This window comes from Protopterus annectens, chromosome 13.part0 (assembly GCF_019279795.1).
Source record: "Protopterus annectens isolate FY-2018-M chromosome 13.part0, PAN1.0, whole genome shotgun sequence".
Taxonomy (NCBI): Eukaryota; Metazoa; Chordata; order Ceratodontiformes; family Protopteridae; genus Protopterus; species Protopterus annectens.
Window position 1 is genome coordinate 55,736,186 of NC_056747.1, and position 23,609 is coordinate 55,759,794.

Below are 23,609 nucleotides of genomic sequence, written 5' to 3' on the forward strand. Positions count from 1 at the left end.
TAAGATGGGAACTGATAAATATAGTGGTCCAGCTACATCGCTGGGATGAAGGATTTTGCATCTTACTTGTTTTTGCCCACTGCCTTGATATATTTTACTATGTTTAAAGTTGCGCTCACTAACTTGATTCTTGTGCATTTGGGGAATAGCTAGTGCACATGATTCTTTTCCTCTCTCCTCGTTTTTCCTGCTCTGTTTGCCTGTCTTTCTCGCTCTCTCATTCTGCTTTTGTGAGTCTCTTCATCTGTTTATATGAAAATAGCGATAACTGCTTTTGTTTTACATTTTTATCTTCATGTATAAGGTGTACATCTTCAGATTTGCTGTAAAACCCACTAACACTTTAAAGCATTTTTCCTGCAGTTTTTTTAATGTAGAGAACACAGTGTACTGGGTCCAGATGCCTATGGTCTGCATAACTGTGTAGCTATGCATTCTTCTTGAAATATGTTGCTTATTTTATGTGTGATGTAAAGGGAGATAAAATGCTGTGACCTTTTTAACTATTATCAGAAATAGCAGAAAAGTTATTACATCCATGGAAGAATTATGGAGGGTGAAACAGTGTGTTGGAGTGCTGGAAAAAATCAGCCAGATAGTCTTTGACCTTTTGATATGATAGAAGTATCTGCTTTTTGAAAACAGATTTTTGTCAGTGTTTTCCTTGCTAATGAGACATGATGTATGTTAGGACTGTAAGTCAAATGTTTTATTTTTATAGAGCTATAAAAATGCCATTAAAATGTTTTGAAGGTGGGACTTTAAATGGATGTTAGTGCATGTTTGTCGTTTTCACTTTAAACACTTGGTTAGTGTTTAAAATAAATACAGATTATATGAAGGAAATGTACTATACAGAGTTACAGTGACTGTTATATACGAATTATGTATTAACTAAAAGTGAGCTAATGGAAGAGAATGTACTTATTTTGTCATTTCCTCTAGATCTGGATGAATGTACTGCTGGTCTACATGACTGCGACTCACGTGGAATGATGTGCAAGAACCTCATTGGTACCTTCATGTGTATCTGCCCTCCAGGAATGCAACGCTCACCAGATGGTGAAAGATGCATCGGTTAGTTAAGAACTATGTTGAATTTTACATACATTTATCTCCCTAATATCTGCCAATGCATTTAATCTTCAAATCTGTTTTCCTTAATTTAACTCTAAATGTATTGGTTTCTCTGTGCTAACTCAGTTTAATTTCAATGTGGGATGGTGTTTTGTCACTTCTCACTTTCCAAGGCAATTTCCTCAGATTTCTGCTGCTCTGATATTTGAACAGTTTTCACAAGCTATGGTCTTGTCACTTTCTCCTTTGTTGTTTTGTCATTTTTCACATAGTTGCTTGGTGTTCCAGGTTTTGCTATAACTAAACTTCCTGGCAAATGACGAGGGTGCAAGGGTTTTAAATAGCTGAATGCATGCCATGCGGTAATCTAGCTCCTCACAGAACCAAAATGGTAAAGTACACCCTAGCAAAACGACTAAGCAAAAAATGTCAAACAATTTACAAAGGTGAAGAATAAAGCATGGAAAACTTGGACTCACAATAAAATATCATCAAAACCTCAGTACTTCAGGTCCCTCAGAAATCAAGCAAAATATCTCATTAAACTGTTCAAAATAAATAACTAAATAGTAGACCAAATTTCAAGATACAAATCTAATGCCAAACTCTGGAACACCATAAACAGTTTTATTAACCAAGGGAAAACCCATCCAACACTGTCCTGTAACCTCTCCAGGAAATGCATCTATAGCCAGCTAGTTCAACCAACATCCCTGCCTAATCAGTAATATCCCTACTTAAACATGTAGACAATTAACCAGTTAGTTCAACCAATACTCTACCTAGTCAGTGATGTCCCTACTAAAAAATGTAAAGAATTAACCAGTTAGTTCAACCAGCACTTTACCTAATCAGTAATGTCCCTATCTAAAATGTAGACAATTAACCAGTTAATTCAACCAATACTTTACCAAATCAGTAATGTCCCTATCTAAAATGTAGAGAATTAACCAGTTAATTCAACCAATACTTTACCAAATCAGTAATGTCCCTACCAACAAATTTAGACAATTAACCAGTTAGTTCAACCAACACCCTACCTAATCAGTAATGTTCCTACTTAAAAATGTAGACAATTAGCAAGTTAGCTCAACCAACACTCTACCTAATCAGTAATACCCCTACTTACAAATGTAGACAATTAACCAGTTAGTTCAACCAACACCCTACCTAATTGGTAATGTCCCTACTTACAAATGTAGACAATTAACCAGTTAGTTCAACCAACACTGTACCTAATTGGTAATGTCCCTACTTAAAAATGTAGTCAATTAACCAGTTAGTTCAACCAACACTTTACCTTATCAGTAATGCCCCTACTTAAAAATGTAGACAATATCACAAATCCGTTGACACAGCAATAACCAAAATCCCTACCTTTAGTCTAGAACCAGTACTCACCTCCACCATCAAAATATACTTGAAAAACCTAAAATCGACTACCTTGGCACCAGACCTGTCTGTATATGGCCCACTGATATTAAATTTGTTCATCATGACCTACATACTGAGTCAAGTCTCATCTCTTCTGTACAACATACTGATGACTCCACCCTTGTCTGTTGAATCAAATTCCTGTCTTCTCACCAACACATAACCCAACAGTCATTCTCATTTACTGAATCATTACTAGATAATTCATACCTCCTCTTAAACCCTAAACAAACAAATTAATGATATTTATTCCCCAACAACTTAACTACCAAAACACAACTTCTCACAATAAATCAAACAATAATACTCATATTGAGTTACTTTCTCATACCAAGCCCTTTGGCATCACCATAGTCAAACATCTGAAGTTCGAACACCATATCCTTCAGGTAACCCAAAGAGCACATCAAAAACTCAGAGCACTTTACAGACTAAAACCTTTCCTTAAAGATGCAGCACAAAAAATGTTACTTCCTACCCTACTTTATTCTCCTGTCCCCCCATCTGCCTTCTTCTAATCCTTTAAGCTCAAGCAATGCTATAATAAGGTCGCTAAATTTGCTGCAAGTCTAACATACAGAGTGCATCTCTGTATAACACTCAGAAAATTAAACTGGATAGATCTACCTCATGTACTAACCCACTCACAACAGCCAATAGCTCACAAAATAATCTCACACCCTGCAATCTACTGAAAGAAATCCAATCACTGTTTCAATATCCAGCAAACCAGCTGGTGACTCCCTGTACTCAAACTGCATCTAAAAACAATGGAATAGCATCCCACACTCTCTAAGATTAATTGCTAGCATAACAACTTTCAAAACTTAACTCAAAGCACACCTAGTCCACACATGGCTCTGTACATGCTTAGCTCTAGGCTGACCACAATCGATTCATATTTTTAGACCATCCTCGGCTCAACATTCCCTCAGCTGCACAAATAACTCTTGTTCCCATCTATGCACTGTCCTATTTTCTTAGTTAACTTTCTGCCTAGCCTCCCTCCCTCACTCACCTACTTTCATATAGTTCCGCCTCAACTTTTCTCCACATTCAATGCACCTTCTCTCACCTATAAGTTCTCACTCCTACCTCTAATCTGACTTATTTTTACTTTGTGCCTAACTTTTTCAGCTCCTTTGAATAATGTTAAGTTCAAAAATGTGCTAAGTTAAGAGTTTGCAGCCCTATTTCAACCACTCTATCATAAACCAAACTCAAACAATTTCACAGACCTGCAGACTTACTATCATATTATAACTCCCCTTTTGAATGTATTACCAGCTTTAGATCATGTTTTGGCCACTTTTCTTACTACAGCATGCCTTTTATTACAAAATGACCAAGATCTTTGTATGTAAATTCCCTTCATGTTTATATAATTGTATTGTAACCATGCTACATAGTATTGTATTGTTCTATATTTTTATAGAGCTTTTCTCCCCAGATCTCTGTTCAGACAGACTTAGCTGGTAATCAGATGCAAAATAAAATAAAAATACATTTTCATAGTGTATTCGTGATAACTAGGCATATTGTATCCACCACAGAACTCATCATTCATTACAAATACCTTGCTAAGGTACAACACTCATTCTCATAATTACCACAACCATTACTAACAATGTGTTTTGAAACATTTTTCTATTAAGCATGACATTTGGCTAAGTTCTCAGTTGTTATATCCATGCTAGACTACTGTCTAAAACAGTGGCAAAGGGCTTCATTGCTTCTGTCCACTGCTGCCTGTTATATTGCATCTGATGTATCTGGGTAAAGTTTTCCTACGACTATATCTGTGAAGGCACAATTTAAACTTGCCTAACATTCTGACCGCTGGTCTCATTCTGTAACAGATAAGACTAAGTTACTACCCTTAGGCCGTTCACACACAACTAGTCCCTGAAAACGACCTAGTACAGCAAATTCCTTGATTTCCGTTTCACATTTTCTATCGTCTCACTTAGTTGTATTGTGGCCTGAAGTACAGTAAATGTCTCCTGGATCTTTCTCTGTAGGATCTTCAGGTTTTTCCATACCATAACTGCTATAGTCCTTCAGCACTGGCATGCATCCTTGATTCTTTATGTTTAATATCATATACATCTCCTTGTAATTGTAGGAACCTGTGCTCATCAGAGATAATGTTTTTCAGCAGTGAATGGCTGGTCATCAATAACCAGTGGCTTTTGATACCATTACCCACTCAGGAACTAAGGATAAACTCACCAAACTAGGCATCGACCCCTATATCACTAGGTGGGTTGCATATTGGCTCACAGATAGAACCCACAGTGTGAAAGTAGCAAACTCCAAGTCAGACTGCCGACCAGTCACGAGTGGAGTCCCACAGGGAATGGTCCTGGGTCCTCTCCTGTTTGGCATCTACTTCTCAGAAGTCTAGGCCAACACAGAGGGACTCTGGCTGACCAAGTTCGCAGATGACTGCAAGCTCGGAGCCATGATTAACTCCCCAAGTGATGTAGACATCCTACTGAAAGCCTCACTGAGACCAATGACCGGTGTCAAAACCATGACTTTAAGCTTAATGCCAAAAAATGCGTCATCATCCCCTTTGGGAAAAACTCAGTTCTCACTAATTATCACATCGATGGGAGTCCACTGAACACTGAAGGCATTATAAGAGATCTGGGGACACAGGTTAACAGCAACCTCTCCTTCGACCACCACATTGCCACTGTGGTCAGAAAGTCCTTGTGTGTGACACATTTCATTACCAAGGGTTTTGCATCCAGGAAGAAAGAGGTCATCATCTCTCTCTAGTCTTCCCTCATTAGGCCAAGCATCGAGTATAATGCCCCATTTGACATGTACCTCACTAGACACATGCAACAGCTGGAAAGGCCACAAAAGTACCTCACAAAGAGGATCCTAGGCCTTAAACACATGTCCTACACGGACAGACTCAAAAAACTCCAACTATTCTCTGTCTCATATCGCCTACATAGAGGCGATCTCTGCTTGACTGACAAAGCCATATCTGACCCAGCTCTGTTAGAAATGCTACATCTAAAGAAATCCCAATCCCTCCGCACCACAGGCTCCAGAGACCTCAACCTCATTACCACAATCAACAGAACATGGTGAAGAGATAGGTTCATAACCCAGAAACTGCCCATGCTGTGGATTAGAATTCCCATACATGTCAAGCAGAGCACCTCACTGGCCCTCTTCAAGAGAAATCTTGATGAGTGGATGGAAAATAGAAAGTTTGCCAGGAAAAAAAAAATTGCTGCTTCGTAAAAAAAAAAAAAAAAAAAACTAACAAAAAACCCCCCAAACATAAAATAAAGTGTGGGGGCTTCACTCCCCATACCTTCACCCCTACTTAAATATACCAACTCCGAAAAACAGCCCAGTGATTTTTTTCCCAGGGGAAAAAAAAATCACTGTTCCGTGCGTTTGGATGTCACTGTTTCGATTAAAAAAGGTCGATTAAACATTGCTCACTATTTTTAGCATTCGCTGATTTAATGAGATCCTAGTACACACCTATGAACATATGAATTTAGAATGTGTTCAGAGAAGGCAAATTTAGAAATGTTAGTATTGTCAAAGGGAATACGATTCATGACATTTTCAGATCGGGAAGTATGAGTGAAGCAGGCAGGGACAGAGACAAAGAGAAAGGACTTAGATTTTTAAATATAATGTAGACAACAATAAGCTGGTAGAACAAATAATGATAAAATACGGGCTAACTTATTTGGAAAATTATTTAAAAATAAGATATTCAGCTATGTAATCCCTATATCATGTATCTAAGAAAAATAAAAAAGAATGGAGGTTTAGACAAAAAGAAAATAAAGCAAAGTAGATATTCTGATTTTTTTTTTTTTTTTTTGCAAAAAAGTTAATGGCAAAACATAACACTACATATTTAGACTTAACTGAGAATAGAAATATTTTGAAAGTCTGAATTATTTAAAAGTGATGCTTGGTAAAAACATAATAAGGAAGTTGAGCTTCACCCATGTAGGTGTGGAATGTTAAAAGAATGTTTGATACACGTGCTCTGTTCTTGTGAATTTTATAAAGACATCAGAGAGGGAGCTTTAACAAAAGCATTAGGTTGATATCATCAGGCAGTCTGCATTGGTAATATGGAGGAGTTGCGTGAAATTTTGTTTACAACATTGCATTATTACACAATCACTGAAACAGCAACATTAGTTTATAAAAATATAACAATGGAAAAGCAAGAGATAAATAGCAATTAAAACTGATTTTTCATGTTAGATTGCATGAAATCAGTCATGGGAATCAGTTGAAATGACGTTTATATGCAGTTGTCAAGTATTTTTACATTTATAACAGCCATTGGTTTAAACAATAAATAATACACAAATGAAATGAAAATAGACCCTCTACACACTCACAACTGTCAACTAGCTTAGGCAGCTCTACATCGTCTCTGAAATACTCTCATACCCCCACCCCCAGATTTCTGTATGAAACCTGGAATGATGTCTGCTTATCAGATATCTTGCTCTTATCAAGAATTATAGATTCAAAAACTGTCATAGTATACCTTCAATTTTTTTGAATGATTTCTTCATATGGTTCCTCACGTGCTACTTGGATATAAAGCTGCACAATAAACTAGAAGTCTAGTGGCTATTGTAGTTAATAAAACTGGAACTCTTTCATAATGTGAAATACTGCTTGATATATACTTCTCAGAAGTTCAGGCCAAAACTAAAGGGTTGTGACTGACTAAGTTTGGAGACAACTGCAAACTAGGTGCAATCATTGAATCCCCAAATTATGTCTCAAACTGAATGCAAAGAAATGCATCATCATTCTCTTCAGCACAAATAATGTACCTTCACATTATCAAATCAACAACAATACCCTAAGTACCCATGAAGTAATAAGGGACCTGGGATCACAGGTTGACCGCAACCTTAACTTCGGCCACCACGTGTCTACCATTGTAAGAAAACTTTCCATATACCTCACTCGATTAGTAAAGGTATCTCCTCAAGAGCAAAAGAAGTTATAACCCCCCCATACTCATCATTTATCTGGTCCATAATTGAGTATAACGCCCCATTCGGTATGTACCGTACTAAGCACCTACAGCAATTAGAGAGACCTCAGTGGTTTCTAACAAAGAAGATCAAGGGCCTTCAGCATGTGCCTTACATGGACCAACTAAAATCCCTGTCACTATACTCCGTATCATATAGACTTCTTAGGGGACAGTTATGCCTGGCCTACAGAGTAACCCAAGATCCAACCCTAATGAACTTACTTCATATCTATAAATCAAATGGGTCTAGAGCTACTCATTCCAGGGACTTAAACATGGCCTGGAACCTAAATAAGACGTGCTAGAGGGACAGATTTAAATCCCAGCGAATGACATGTCTTTGGAACAGGTTACCAATTCATGTGAAACATAGCACCTCTATGACACCATTCAAGGGGAACTTGGATGAGTGGATGGGGCATCATACATTCTTACAGAGGATAGTGCCCACAATCCTCCTGGACATGGGCAGTCATCACTAAATGCAATTTTGGGTATTTACTAGTACTTGTAGGGTATTACTATACTATAATATATTTAACATAATAATAATATAATTATTATTGGTTGGCACAGTGGTGCAGTGGTAGCATTGTTGCCTCACAGCAAGAGGTTCTCCAATTCGATTCTCAGGTGGGGTGCCTTCTGTGCAGAGTTTGCATGCCCTCCCCGCGTTCATGTAGGTTTCCTCCAGGTGCTCCGGTTTCCTCCCACATTACAAAGCATGCGTCTAGAGCATTTCACTCCAGGCCTCCACTGAAAATTGGCTTTGTTCCAAGTTGGACTTTCCTGGTAAACAAATGTTAGGTAAATAATAAATAAATAAACTACATTGGATTGAAACAGCTAGGCTTAAAATGACCTCTGAGTCAATAGTCTAGTAATCTCCTATGATCCTATGAACATATGACATTAACTGCATCAGACCATTATTTTATTTCACTGTAAGTTGTCTGGCCTTTCATGGCAGCACTGTGTATATTAATATGTCTGTCTTACTCCATCCATCCATCCACAACCCCTTTTTTCCCATTTTGCTGATAAGGTTGGGGGTGTCACTTCAAACATCTAGAGCCAAGGTTTATACTGCAGGGGGATAGCAATATTTTAGAATTATATCCATAGTCATTTGTGTTGAAGCTTAGGTTGCTTACCACATGCAAGCCTGTCCCTAAACACCAGTTTGTGCACCACATGAAATAGCTTATACCAGCACAGAGTGTATTACAAATTCAAACTGATTATTCACATGTGGAAATTTAGGCATTAAGGCTAGTCCAGACAACAATAACCATTAAGACAGTTCTTAGCAAGTACATTCTAGATATCAGTTGAGACTGTCTTTAGCATTTGTGATTGTGCAACTGTTAAAATTCTTTTCCACATTTAGCTGTTCTTTGGTTATGGTAGGAAAACGTCCCCCCTGAATCTTCCCTGGAAAAAAAAATGAAAAAAAAAAAAAATTCCCAGATCAACGGGAGGTGACTTTGGATAAAATGAATGAATTGATAGATTACTAAAAAAATAATTAATAATGTGTACTATAATTTTCTGCAGCTGAAGTATCTACTAAATCATTTTAGAATCGCATTCATATTGTTATCTTTTTGTTTCATTAGATGAAAATGAATGTCGCACCAAACCTGGAATTTGCCAGAATGGACGATGTGTTAACACTGTTGGCAGCTACCGATGTGACTGCAATGAAGGATTCCAGACTAGCTCTACTGGTACTGAATGTATAGGTAAGTACCCTTGTTAAACTGGTGCTGTAAGTATAGGAAAGTACCCTTAAGAAAGTTTATAGTAAGAAAACTACTTAATAGTTTTCCCAAGCTGGTCATTCTAGTTTCTTTTTTTTCCTTTTTTACATATATGTTTGCTTAATTTTAGTCATCTGAGCAGTTGAACTTGCATTAACATCTTAAAAAAGTTACATGTGGACAGTCTTGCATTTGCCTTCTGCTAGGCCATAACATACATAAGACACTTGTCCAAAAAATGGAAGTAAAGTTAACAGGAAAAATTATTATGTCAGCTGTTAAAAAGGGATGTAGAACTTTATCTTACTTCAGTCATCTTAAAAGCACTTGAAAATTTAATATCCTCAAACCTTGTGTGTTTTAATTTTCAGATACCCGCAAGGGATTCTGCTACACAGAAGCGTTACAGACCATGTGTCAAGCATCTTCCACAAACCGTAACTCTGTAACCAAATCAGAATGCTGCTGCAATGGTGGGCGGGGCTGGGGGTCTCAGTGTGAGCTCTGCCCTCTTCCAGGAACTACACAGTTTAAGAAAATGTGTCCTCTTGGACCTGGTTACACCACTGATGGAAAAGGTAAGGCAGTGTGTTTTTAATCAGCATGTAAATTGTGATTTAGTTAGTTTAGGGTTAGTATAATTATTCAAGTTAAGGTCTTAACCTCACAGATATAAGGTACAGGGTTTGATTCTGACCTCTGGATATTGTCTAGGCTTGTAATAAACTGCAGAATGATAGCGTAGTATTTCATTATGAGCTGATACATTCTTGAATATGAAATATTGTGCAGTACTTTTTAGCAGAAATTTGTAAACATCGAAAGTGTATATTACACAATGTGCTTTTAATCAGCTTGAGAACTATGATCTGATTTATTAATACAGTATTGCTATACTTCTGCTCAACTTCATTAAGTAATTAATGAATTAATTAATATAAAATCAGTTAATGCAGGCTATTAATGTAGTGCAAGATGGATTGTTACCAAGTATAACATTATAGATAATAAGTACTGTGCAGAAAAATATACAGAAAACACACACACACACAAACACACAGATATATATATATATATATATATATATATATATATATATATATAAATAAAATATACAAATATGATTTTTAATATTTTTGAAAGGTGCTATTTATATTCCACACGTCACAGTTAATATGGTACTGTGCTATTTATATCCCTCATATCACAGTTAATATGGTAAGGTGCTATTTATATCCCTCATATCACAGTTAATATGGTACTGTGCTATTTATATCCCTCATATCACAGTTAATATGGTAAGGTGCTATTTATATTCCTCATATCACAGTTAATATGGTACTGTGCTATTTATATCCCACATATCACAGTTAATATGGTAAGGTGCTATTTACATCCCTCATATCACAGTTAATATGGTAAGGTGCTATTTATATTCCACACGTCACAGTTAATATGGTAAGGTGCTATTTATATCCCTCATATCACAGTTAATATGGTACTGTGCTATTTATATCCCTCATATCACAGTTAATATGGTACTGTGCTATTTATATCCCTCATATCACAGTTAATATGGTAAGGTGCTATTTATATCCCTCATATTACAATTAATATGGTACTGTGCTATTTATATCCCTCATATCACAGTTAATATGGTACTGTGCTATTTATATCCCTCATATCACAGTTAATATGGTAAGGTGCTATTTATATCCCTCATATCACAGTTAATATGGTACTGTGCTATTTATATCCCTCATATCACAGTTAATATGGTAAGGTGCTATTTATATCCCTCATATCACAGTTAATATGGTAAGGTGCTATTTATATCCCTCATATCACAGTTAATATGGTACTGTGCTATTTATATCCCTCATATCACAGTTAATATGGTAGTTTAACAAATGACAAAGCAGGATCCTCACAATTTATGGCACATTGAGGTATATCAGTGCTGTAGCTTAAAATGTGCAGTATCAATTTTTTGCTTACTCTTGAATGAGGTCTCTTCTGTAACTTGCAACACTTGTTTGGCATCCCCAATCACTCAAACACATGTAAACTAATCCATAACTACAAAAATTTTCTGTTGCAGATGTCAATGAGTGTCGTGTTTTACCAGATCTCTGCAAAAATGGTCAGTGTATCAATACAATTGGCTCCTTCCGCTGCCACTGTAAAGCAGGATATACCACAGATATCACTGGAACCTCTTGTATCGGTAAGAGTTTTTCAGAAAGGATCTCTGGGAGCAGAGGAAAGTAATTAATGTGTAAATACTTCATTCCATGTTTAGTAAGTCTCTCCTGAACGTTTTGATTTCAGTTACTTCTTCCTCTTTTGGCAGCCAGGTACTCCCTGACACCTCCTGTTACTACTTCAGGTATTCCATGCCACCTTCTATTACTAATTCATGTATTCCATTCATCCTCCTGTTACTAAATCAAACAGTCCATGCTACCTCCTGCTACTAATTTAGATACTCCATACCACCTCCTGTTGCTAATTCAGATACACCATGCCAAGTCCTGTTACTAATTCAGGTACTCCATGCCACTTCCTGTTACTAACTAAGGTACTCCATGATATCTCCTATTTACCTCTTGTTACTAATTCAAGTACTCCATGCAATGTCCTGTTAGTAGTTCAGGTACTTCATACCACTCCCTTTTACTAATTCAGGTACTCTATGCCATATCCTGTTACTAAATCAGGTACTCAGTTCCATATCCTATTGCCAATTCAGGTACTCCATTCCATGTCCTATTGCTAATTCTGGTACTCCATGCTACCTCCTATTACTAATTCGGTACTCAGTGCCACCTTCTATTATTAATTCAGGTATTCCATGCCACCCCTTTTTACTAATTCAGGTACTCCATGCCACTTTCTGTTACTAATGCTCAATCCTTCTCTGATTTAGTCCCTGCCACCCCCTTTTACTAATTCAGGTACTCCATGCCACTTGCTGTTACTAATGCTCAATCCTACTCTGATTTAGTCCCTTGTATCACTCAGGCATGTGGGGATAGGAGTTTTTCCACTATCACAGTATCAGCGCTGGTTACTTCTTTTCATTTTACTTTGCCCTGTAACCACCCTCTTCACATACTGTAGTAATCTCATCATTCCTCTGATACTGGGAGCCAGAGTTATATTCACTATGTCCTACTTATGTCAGATTTTAAGTAGATATATACTGTGTTCCTACTGAGCTGTGATGTGCCATGTTTAGCCTTGTGTTACTGATCCTTTATTTTAATACAGATTTGGATGAATGTGCTCAGTCTCCTAAGCCATGCAATTTCATCTGTAAGAACACAGAAGGCAGCTACCTATGTTCCTGTCCAAGAGGTTATGTCCTTCAGGAAGACGGCAGGACTTGCAAAGGTAAATAAATAAACATCAATTCAACCTTTAGTCTCCTTCCTCACTGAATGTTTTACTTTGTTGAAATTGTGATGGATGTCCTGCACACTTACTGATTTATCTTGTGATAAGGTAGAGTTTATCATCTGAAATACCTCTGGGGATAAATACTGGGTTGTCATAAGTACATCACCAATATGATGTATAGAAACTCCCATAGTGCTGGAAGGTCTGTGTCTGAAAGGAAGAAATCAGTGACAGGTACACAATCAAATGAAGCTGCCAGGAAGGGTGAAGGAGGGGTTGAAGGGGCTTCTTTAGGTACATAACAGGAAAAAAAGGACAGATCTGACTAAGGTGAGGAAAAGCTGGTCGGAGAAAGAGATCTTGTGAGATCAAACAGAAAGGGTTATTGAATGAATTCTTTGCTTAAGATTTAAAAAGGAATTTAAAAGGAGTTTGTTATGGTAAGAAGAAAGGGAAAAAGCAGAGGAGACATGCTGCAAAGCAAGAATAAACCACCAAGACCCAGAGGACTCCCTCCCACTGTCTGTACATTATCCTGACCAAAGTGCTGGCAGACCACTTAACAGAGGTTTCAGTTAGATCACTGACCGCTACAAAAGAACTTGGGGACTGGAAGATGGCAAATATGATACCCTTGTATAGGAAAATGAAGGCCGGAGAAATACAGAGAACTACAGACTAGATGCCTAACAGCAATGGCACAGAATATCTTGGAAGAATCCATGAGGGAAAGACTGGTTTACCTATTGGACAACAGTGTTAAGGACAACAGCCAACATTAGTTCAAGGCCTTATCTGGTTACTTGACTGAGTTACATGAGAACTTATCATGGAACTACCACCAGACATGGTCTGCCTGGATTTCACCAAGGCCTTTGACTCAGCTCTGCACAGGTTGCAGGTAAGAAAACAGGAGGGTTGTGGGCAGAACTAAGACTGAGTAATTAGAGCTCTGCAAGGCTGAATTGTAGGGGAGAGAGTGTTGTGGTATAAACAGCATTAGGAATAAGAAAAGTGAATAGGTGAGTATCACAGGTGTTGTGCTCATCTTGGACATCTCAGAGGGAATGTTCAGTCTCTTTCCTAATAACACAGGTGCAGATGTGAAAGATGATGGAGGGTCTGAATAGGCATTTGGAGAGGCTGACCAAGTATTGTTAATGCTGGCAGCTGATGTTCAATGCAGACAGAGGCAAAGTACTGCACATGTGTGGGCTGCAACAAATGTGCTGTTTAGCATCTGCTGTGAGCAGTAGAAACTGATGGCAGGGAGACCAGAAGGACTCCATACAGTTAGAAGACATTAGGCTGCAGGAAAGTGTCTAGAGGAAGATTACTAGAAGGGTGCATAGAACTGGGGGAGATATAAGCAGAGACAGGAGGACAGGATGTCATTGTTCTCACTAGAGGCCAAAATAGACAAGAAAGACATGATCACCACTTGCATATATATAAGATGATGTGAAGGTGTCATCCTGAACATGAAGTACAGAGGTGAATGAAGGGGCACAAAATGGAAATTGTAAAGACTGACTAGTTCCTATATCTGTACAATGGTGTCTTTAGTAAAAGTGTTATAGACCCACGGAATGATTTATGGATAGTTAGGGATTTCACAGAGACTTAAAGGGCAATTCCTTCAGCATTTCCATAGGGATCTCATCTTTTTCAGTAGCCTTGTTACTGGACAAACATTTCATTGCTATAGTGACCTCTTCTACTGAAATAAAAACATTCTTGCATCTGTTTCTGACATTGCCTCCTCAGAGGAAGGCATAGCCACTAAATCCAGGACCTCCTCAAAATGTCCCTTCCACTTCTTAATAATATCACCAGTCAAGCTCAAGTTTTTCTCCACCTTGGCTGAGAAAATCTGTGACAATATCTAGCCTTCTCTCCTGATTTGCCAGGTAGTTTGCCAGGACCTTGTTGAGGTTATATGAAAGTCACTTTGGTAACTTTTACAGATATTGCTTTCCTGGCTTGTCATTACCTGAGTGAGATCCAGAACTGCTCACTTACATGGCATGAAAGGACTTTTTCTTTAACCAGAGAGCCTCCCTTACTTTTGTTATCTACCAGCGGGCGCAGTACACGTATAGATGACATTTTGGACAGAGCTTGGACAGAGCCCCTTGGAACCTCATCATCTACTGAGAAAATAGCAATAATCCAGAAGGTAGAATTCTCAAGAAACACACTGTTTTAAAACACACCTTTTAAAACACACCTTTTAAAACTTTATTCCATTAAGCGCTTTCGGTTAGAAAATACCAGCCTTCTTCAGACATTCAAAAATCATGTGACAAACTCTTTTATAGCCCAACCCAATCACGTGAGTCTTAAAGACCTAGCATTATAAAACAACAACATATTAAAATGAAATACTTTTAACAATACATTTTTTTAAAAACATTTATATAAATATGTATATATAACTATCTATCAAAAGTTTTTAATTTTAACTCACAAGAAATAGACACTACATCATTTACCTCTGGATAAGCAGATGCATTCAAGTGTAAAATCCACCACAACTCTCTGTGTTCTAAACAAATACCCCATGTTCCCCCCCTGGGGTTTTCTGTAACTGTTACAGTATGACAAATTTAAAACTATGGCTTGGGAATTGGTTAACTAAAGCACTGGCCTCTTTATGTGCATGCATATCATATGTGTGTTCATACATCCGTTGTTTAAATTTTCCCTCAGTCTTTCCCACATAATATGTAGGACAAGAGCTGCATTTTGCAGCATAAACCACTCCTGTTGTCTAATACACTTGGAACCCAAGTGCACCTGGTTACATTCCAAAATAAACTTGCACTGTGAACACATTCCACACTTTGTCATTTTCTGCACAGACTGCGTATGTAAAAGAGATAAACTGTCACACCAGTCTTTAAGGTTGCTATCCTGCCTAAATACAAAATCAGGAAAATTTATTTATTTATTTATTATTTATTTATTTCCAGTTTGATAACCAAGGAGGTCCACTGGGCCCAAAAGGCCCGTTTTCAGTGGAGGCCCGGGGAGAAAAGCTCCATGTAATATACAACAAAAACAAGCATAGAATTTTACATTTATATAGTTAAACATAGAATTATACATTTTGAATAACAAGTGTTTTTATATAATAAGGAGTAACAAACTTGAATGGTGCAAAGGAGAAGAAGAAAAGGAAAAAACGTGAGCGCAGTTCATAGTATACATACATAGTAAGACAGCCATTAGCAGAGAGTAGTGACAGAAAGCTATATACAGTATTTACATGATAATCAATTCAAGCGTTGGACTTATATGTTTGATGCAGAGAGGGGCAGCTGTCGATAAGCAGCAAGACTAAAAGTGCATAAGGAAGAACATGTAGGGGTGATGGTATATGGAATTAGGTAGGAAGAGTGCAATTGCATTTCCGGATTTGGGAGAGGTGGGAATGGAGCTGGGATTTGAAGTGTTCAAAATTTGTATTGGTTCTTAGCAGGGATGTGGTTTATAAACAGAAAGTAGATTTTGTTCGGCAGATCTTAGGGATATGGGCGGAGTGTAGACTGGTAGGATATTAGTTAGAGCAGTGCATGCAATAGGTTTAAAGATTAGTTTGTGGGCTGTAATAAGTTGAAGGTAGTCAAGGTGGTTAGGAAGCTCTAGCCAGTTTAGCATGTGGAGAGAGGTGCAATGGTGGGTAGAGTGTTTAGATTTAGTAGCGAATATAGCGATTTTATTGTAACAGATTTCTATTTTTGAGGAGATGGTAGTAGAAAGATTGGTTAGATGTGGGGCACCGTACAATAGTGATGGTAGTAAGTAGGTAGAGGCGAGAGTTTGCCTTGTGGACAGAGAGAGAGAGAGAGTGTTTCTGTATAGCATACCAAGCTTCTTATGAGTTTTTTTAATATTTAGTTGGACATGCGTATTGAATGTCAGGTGTTCATCAATGGTAACCCCAAGAAGTTTAGCAAAGGGGGCTACTTCTATAGTGGAGTTGGCATGGCTGATGATATTGAAGGATTGCTTGTCAAGTGGGAGTGTTTTTGAGGGAGAGAAAAGAAGGATTTTGGATTTATTAGCATTAAGGGAAAGATGGTTTTGAAACATCCAGTTCTCAGTAGTTGTAAAGGCCAATTGGGTTTTTGCCTGAAGCTCAGGAAAGCTTGGAGCAGAGCAGACTAAAGTGGAATCATCCGCATATTGCACTATTTTGGTGTTTGGAATCGCAGCATGAAAATCATTGATAAATACATGAAAGAGCATTGGTCCAAGTATGGACCCCTGGGGAACCCCGGTTGGGGTAGGTAGGAAGGTTGAGGTAGCAGTTTTTCATTTAATGGCCTGAGATCTGTCAGAGAGATAACTATGGAACCATGTAAGGGAGTTTTGAGAGAGATTGATGTTAGAAAAGTGATTCAGAAGGAGGGTATGGGAGATAGTGTCAAATGCCTTGGATAAATCCAGAAGGACAGTGGGAACAATTTCTCCAGAGTCACGAGCATGGCTTACTGTGTTTAAAAAAGAAAGGAGAGCAGTTATTGTACTATGGCCAGGACGGAAGCCATGTTGGGTAGGGGTGAGGAGTTGATTGTTGATGCGGTAGGGCATTAATTGCAGTTGGATACATTTTTCAAGGATTTTTGAGATTGGGGAAAGAATGGCTATCGGTCGGAAGTTAGAGATGCTGTTATTTTTGCCTCCTTTGTGGAGGGGTAGGATAAAGGCGGCACACCACAATTTGGGGACATAAGATTCTGGTATGGATCTATTGATGAGAATGCTGATGGGGATAGCAATACCATCTGCGGCAAGCTTTAGAAAGAGTGAGGGAATGTTGTCAGGGGCATTGGAGCAAGGTTTAAGTCTGGAGAGGAGCATTTTGATGTAGGAAGTTGAGACGGGTTTTAAAGAAAAAGAGGGGTTAGGATTGGGAGTGGAGGGTAGAGGAGTGGAAGGGGAGGTGGGATTGAGCGGAGAGGAGGAGATGTGGTTAGGGAAGGTCTTAGTGAGTTCAGCTATAGAGTTGGAAAAGAAGGAGTTAAAAAGGGTGGCAATTTCTGTATCAGTTTTATTGTTGTCAGGGCAGGGATTGGTTTTGGTACCAGGGTGGAAAAGAGAGTTAATGGAGTTCCAGAATTGTTTTGGATTTTTGGAGTGAGTAGACTGAAGTTTAGTGTAATAACATTTTTTATCTTTAGTAACAAGCTTTTTGGTTAGATTGCGGAGTTGCTTATACTTAAGAAGGGTAGCAGGATGTTTATTTTTGTTGTGAAGTTTCCAGATCTTGTCTCTTTGTATCATAAGTGCTTTGGTGTCTTTTGTTAGCCATGGGGCAGAATTGGGTTTTATTCGTTTTGTTCTGGGTGGTGCTTGGGAGTTTAAGATGCCTAGGAAGGTTGTGTTGAAGAAGTCTAAGGCCTTATCAAGTGGAAGAGTTTTTAGTTTGTCCCAATTTGTTAGTTTAAGTGCTTCAGAGAATATAGAGGGATTAAAGTTTGTAAGATTACGAGTGTCGGTATAGTGGGTATAGTGGTGTTGATGAGGGGATGAGTGAGTAGCTAGGTGAATGAAGGCTGGGAGATTGTCACTCATGGAATCTGGTAAAATACCAGAGTGAGAGCTGTTATTAGGATGGGAGACTAAGATCCAGTCCAGAGTGGACCCCGGGGGTTGTTTCTATTGGGTCTGGTGATGCCATTTGTTAGTTGAATGAAATTAAAAAGATTTATAGATAGGGAGGGATTGTTGTTATTGATTCTATTCCAGTCAATGTTCACGTCACCTAATATGTATGTCTCAAGTTTAATGTTAGTTGAGGCCTATAAAAGAATGTTTTCGAGAGTGGTAGTATTGTTTCCAGGTGGGATATAGATGGCCCTGACAAAAATACTTTTATAATTATTCATTTTGAGAATTCCAATGACTAGTTCAGCATTGTCGAACTGTGGACTAGGGTTCTGGCAAGGACAGAGGTTCCGTAGGCTATTATAGATTAAGGCTACTCCTCCTTTTTTGTTTTGGCGATCACATCTGAGAGCTTTAAAGCCAGGGGGTAGAATCTTGGAGTCAGTAATATGGGGTTTTAGCCAAGTCTCTGAGACAGCTACTATATCTGGGAAAGTTTGATTTAGCCAAGCATGGAAGAGTGCTATTTTGTTTTTTACACTCTGGGTGTTAATGGTAATTAGCTTGAGGTATTTGTGGTTACTACTATTTGGAGAGGTAGAGGAAGCGAGCTTGGTACTAGTCTTGGGTCCCGGGTTGGGGTGAATGTCTCCAGCTAGGGCTAGCCAGTTAGAGGAAGGAAGGAGCAGGAATTTTGGTATGCAACTTGTAGTTAGTAGGAGAACAATTTCACTTTGGGTGTATGGAGCTTTATTGAAGAGGGTAGGAGTTTTAGTTTAAAATAGTGAAGCGGGTTAGGTTGAACAAGAGAGGGGGATATGTTGTGAAAGTGATAAGTGATGGAGTGAGGATGGGGGAGAGTAGAAGAGTTAGGGGGAGAAGGAGGGTGGTAGTTTGTAAGAGGAGTAGGAAGTGGCATTGAAGACAGTTATTAGGAGAGGAATGCTTATAGAAGAGATGAGGAAAGTCAGTGGAAGTGGGGGAGTCATTTCTAATAAAAGTAAAATAGAGTTTGGATTAAAGTTTAGATTCAAGAGGAATAATAGTTAATTTATTTGTAAGTGAGAGGTTATGGACTAGTTAGTTAGTAAGTTGCAGTTGTAGGAATTGGTGAAGTGACGGAATCAGAGTAAGTGAAGAGTGGGGTGGGTTGTTAAGCAGGAGGATGATGTTAGTGGCCTGGAAGTAGTGATTGGGTGGGAAAGAAAGAGGGAGGGGTTTGATGTACATAAATGTAACTATACTGGGGCGGGTGGGATATGGGGGCAGGGCGGGGAGCAAAGTGAGCCCTCGCGAAGCGAGGGCGAATGGAGCGGGGCTAACACTGTTACTAGGGCTAGCTTGTTTCAGGTACGTAGCTTTAAAATGGCGTATACTTCTAAACTTTAAAAGCACTATTTAGTAGGTAGATTTCTCAATGGACGATGTCGCTTAGTGTTAGATTCACACAGTAAGTATCTGGTTTGACAGCATAAGCCACTTAAATTTGACTGCCACAGAATTATACTTTATATGTGAATTTATGCAGCACAGCTTACAGATATAGAGTATGCCAAGCCCTTTAAGCTGACTACTGTATCTTTCTTTATCAGATAAGCCAATCTCTCTATATACCTAGTTTCACAGTGCTAGAGATGAGTTTAAATTTTTAGGACTTGATAACCCGACATATTAGGCAAGTCCCTAATTATGGTAGAGTCAGGGAAGATTTATAGTGCATTTGGACCCAGTTGAACTGAGATAAAGCACACAGGAAACAAGACACCAAAATTAACCTTAGCATATATCAGCTGTAATCGGGCTGATAGTCTTAGCCTTCCGCGCTTGGTCGCTGGTCAGGTATAGGACTTCTGAGTAGAGCAGTCTGATTCAGAGGGAAACTTGGGGCAGAGACCTAGAAAAAGGATAATCTAGTTAGGTACAGTCAAGATTAGTCAGAGCAAGATCAGTTTAAGCAGCCAGCATGGACAAAGACATTAACATTCAGTCGCAATGAAACTTAGAGTTCTTAGTCAGTAATCGTGATAAGCAGCATTAATTCAGATCTATCCCTAGCAATCCATCTTCTTATAAGTTACACAAGTCATCAAATACTAGTAATTACAGCTTCAACTAAGATAATATGTTGCCATATTACCATTTTTTTCAATTAGCTGTTTATCTGTTCTAATAAATGCCCAATTTTATTTCTAATATCCATTATATTTTTACTATGGGCATTGACTGTAGAAATGAATGCATTTTTTGCTTGTTGCACACCACCTTCTCATTGTGGAAAGGTGTCATCCTATTGCCTGTTGCCATTATTCCTATAGTTTCATTTTGGATACCATTTGTAGAAGGAGAAAGTTCTCCATAAGTTATACCAAATGATCTGGCATGATGGTTTTGTAATAAAGGAATGTACTGGCCTGATAGTCTCAATGATCTCAAATTTTATATTGTTAGCCATCTGTACCGGATAACCCCTATTCACAAACATGTTGCCTATAAAGTGTATTTAATTTAAGAAGTCAAACATATCAGTTACCATCTGTCCCTTTATAACAGCTTTTTTGACATGGTATGGGTGGTTACTTGTAAAATGCAAGTTTGTTTGTGTCTTTCGGCTTTTCCCGGTTAGGGGTCGCCACAGCGAAACTCCGGTCCGCTAATGATTGGTAGTGGATTTTTTACGTACCGGGTTACCAGCCCTGATGCACAACCTTCAATGAAGGCACGCCTCAATTCACATATGCCTCCACACAGAAGATGCTCTAGCTAAGATTCGAACAGACGTCTTGCTATGAGGCGACAACGCTACCGCAGCACCACCACCACAGTAACACTTGTAAAATGCAAGTATTTATTTGAATATGTTCTTTTTCCTAAAAACACAGGCTTTTAAACCAGCTTCTGTTCTAGTTAATTTTACAGCCAAGTAAGATATAGAGTTCATACCTAACTGGTATGTAAACTTCAAAAAACTCAGTTGTAGCATTTAAATATTGTACAAAGTCTGGTATTAAATCAACAGGATCATCCCAAGCAATAAACAATGCATCTAAAAAATGGACATACATCCTAACATACTTGAAAAACTCACAATTAAATAAATAATGTAATTCCCATACTAACATAACCAAATTTGCATATAATGGCCCACAAGGTGAGCCCATGGCTATACCTGACACATGTTTAAAATACTGGCCATCATAATATAAAAAGTTGTTTTATAAAACCATTTCAAGTAAATGTGAAATTGTATTTATCGTATCCTCTTCAACATGTACATAGTCAGTGAAATATTCAATAAACCATTCTATCCCAATATTGTGGGGGTTGCAGGTAAATAAGTCTTTTACATCAGTTGTCAGAAAAAAAAATCCCTCTCTGAGTTGCTGTAGGTCATTACATTTCACCAAGAAATACCAAGAATCCTGACAGAGATGTTTAACAGGAGCCAAGTAATGTTTTAGTTGTTCATCAATAAATTTTGCTATATAATACATCTCTGAGGAAGTATCATCAACAGTGGGTTGAAGGGAGGGTTATATAAGTCTTTATGTAATTTTGGCACACCAAAAATTGTAGCCAGCTTAGGAAATGTATTACAAACATAATTATATTATTCCATAGACAGCTAACCCTGAGTTAAGATATCATATAAAAAACAGTCTATTGTATGAAATATTGACTTCATTCAGGGATGCCTCAACATAAGAGTCCTCATATAAGAGTTCGAGCATGCATTGGTTATAGTCCACCTGGTCCATAAAGATGATACCCCTCCTTTACCAGGCTGCATAAATCAAAGAGAGCCTGATTTTTTAATGTCATCCATTAGATTACGTTGCACAGATGTTAAGTTAAAGGAAATACGTAGAGTATTATTTTCAAGCAAAGGTCTCAAATCCAGTTCATATGCATCCTCAAAGGTTTTTAACATAGGATGCAAGTCAGGGTCGAAGGTACTGGGAATGCATAATACAGAATAACTGTTGTTAAAATAAACAGACACGTTCAGCTTTCTCACATATCATTTCAAGTCTAGTAAAGTTTTAGACACATCAGCTCTTCTCATAGGTATAAATGTCAGGCCTTTACTAAACAAGTCTGCATGAACCTGAGTTATATTGTAGCTGCTAAAGTTATACACGCTGAAATCCCAAGTGCAGTTTTTTTATAATAGACAAAGAATTAGATGCACATAAGTCACCTACCAGTTCCTCTGGTTCCTGTCCAGGGAATGGGACATCCTCCTCTGTTGGTTCAGTGGATAATTCACAGACCTCTAGTTGTAATTCACCCTCTTGTTCCAGATTTGTTCCGACTGTCACACCTCAGGCTGGTCCAAAGGGGCCTGCTGATTAGTAAAAACCTGGCCATTTTCATTTCCACAGCCAGTATTCTGATTGTCAGAGAAAGAAACAGTCCTTTGCTGCCCTTTGGGTGGACTGGGGTATGCTTTATCATTTAAATAATCTAGTCTGTCCCTTTCCAACTTGCAGTTTTTCCGTTGGTTTATGGCTTTGCTCATATTGTCTATTTCTGAAAAAATTCTGTCATACTGCACTTTAAATTGATGAAAAGCATTATCTTGAATAATAGTTTAATCCGTGGTCTTAATTGTTGAATACAGCTCATTTATTTCTTTAGAATTATAATGAACCAACAGTTCCATTAGCTCACAGCCATGTCTGTCATACATATTGAGTAAATATTTGTGTAATGGTGAATTCTCCACTAAACCAGTAGCGTACTTCCAGTACCGCAGGCCATTTGAGACCTGCCTGTGCTTAATGCATTCTCTAAAATACACATTTTCATGAAAAAGTTTACGATATCTGGTTAAAAGTTCATGATACAGTGTTAAATTACCTTCAATAGCTGTTTGGTGGGCCATACCCCACGAAGTTGAAGGCACTGCTGAATTAAGACACTATTCCAGCCTCGAGTTGGTTGCAACATTTGCAGTTCCAGATGAATTAGATACATTATATCTTAGCGCAGTCTGGGCTTGAAAATGTTCCTGTCCAGGTGAAACACCATCAAAAGATGAATTGGAAGCGTGCATATGTGAATTCAGCTCTCCTAAGCCATTCTGCAATCCACCATTTACTGTGTTTTGTGAATGTTGAGTCAGTTGTATTAGCAAAGTTAATTTATTAACAGAAGTTTGCAATTGATCAAACTCTGTTCATGAGAAATGCCTTGTATTCATCTGTGGACTGTCTTCTGCCATATTAACAACCAGCAACAAACAAGAACAAAAAAAC

At 38.1% G+C, this 23,609-nt stretch overlaps 1 protein-coding gene across 1 annotated transcript in view; it reads left to right on the forward strand.

Moving 5' to 3' along the window:
* The window catches only part of LOC122817578 (fibrillin-2-like), an 824,173-nt gene that overhangs the window by 754,964 nt on the left and 45,600 nt on the right, over positions 1–23,609 (forward strand). Inside the window, exons 55-59 of the mRNA XM_044090614.1 lie at positions 946–1,077; positions 9,190–9,315; positions 9,705–9,911; positions 11,435–11,560; positions 12,607–12,729. Of these exons, the coding sequence (XP_043946549.1) occupies positions 946–1,077; positions 9,190–9,315; positions 9,705–9,911; positions 11,435–11,560; positions 12,607–12,729 (714 nt within the window). The remainder of the gene's footprint in view (positions 1–945; positions 1,078–9,189; positions 9,316–9,704; positions 9,912–11,434; positions 11,561–12,606; positions 12,730–23,609) is intronic.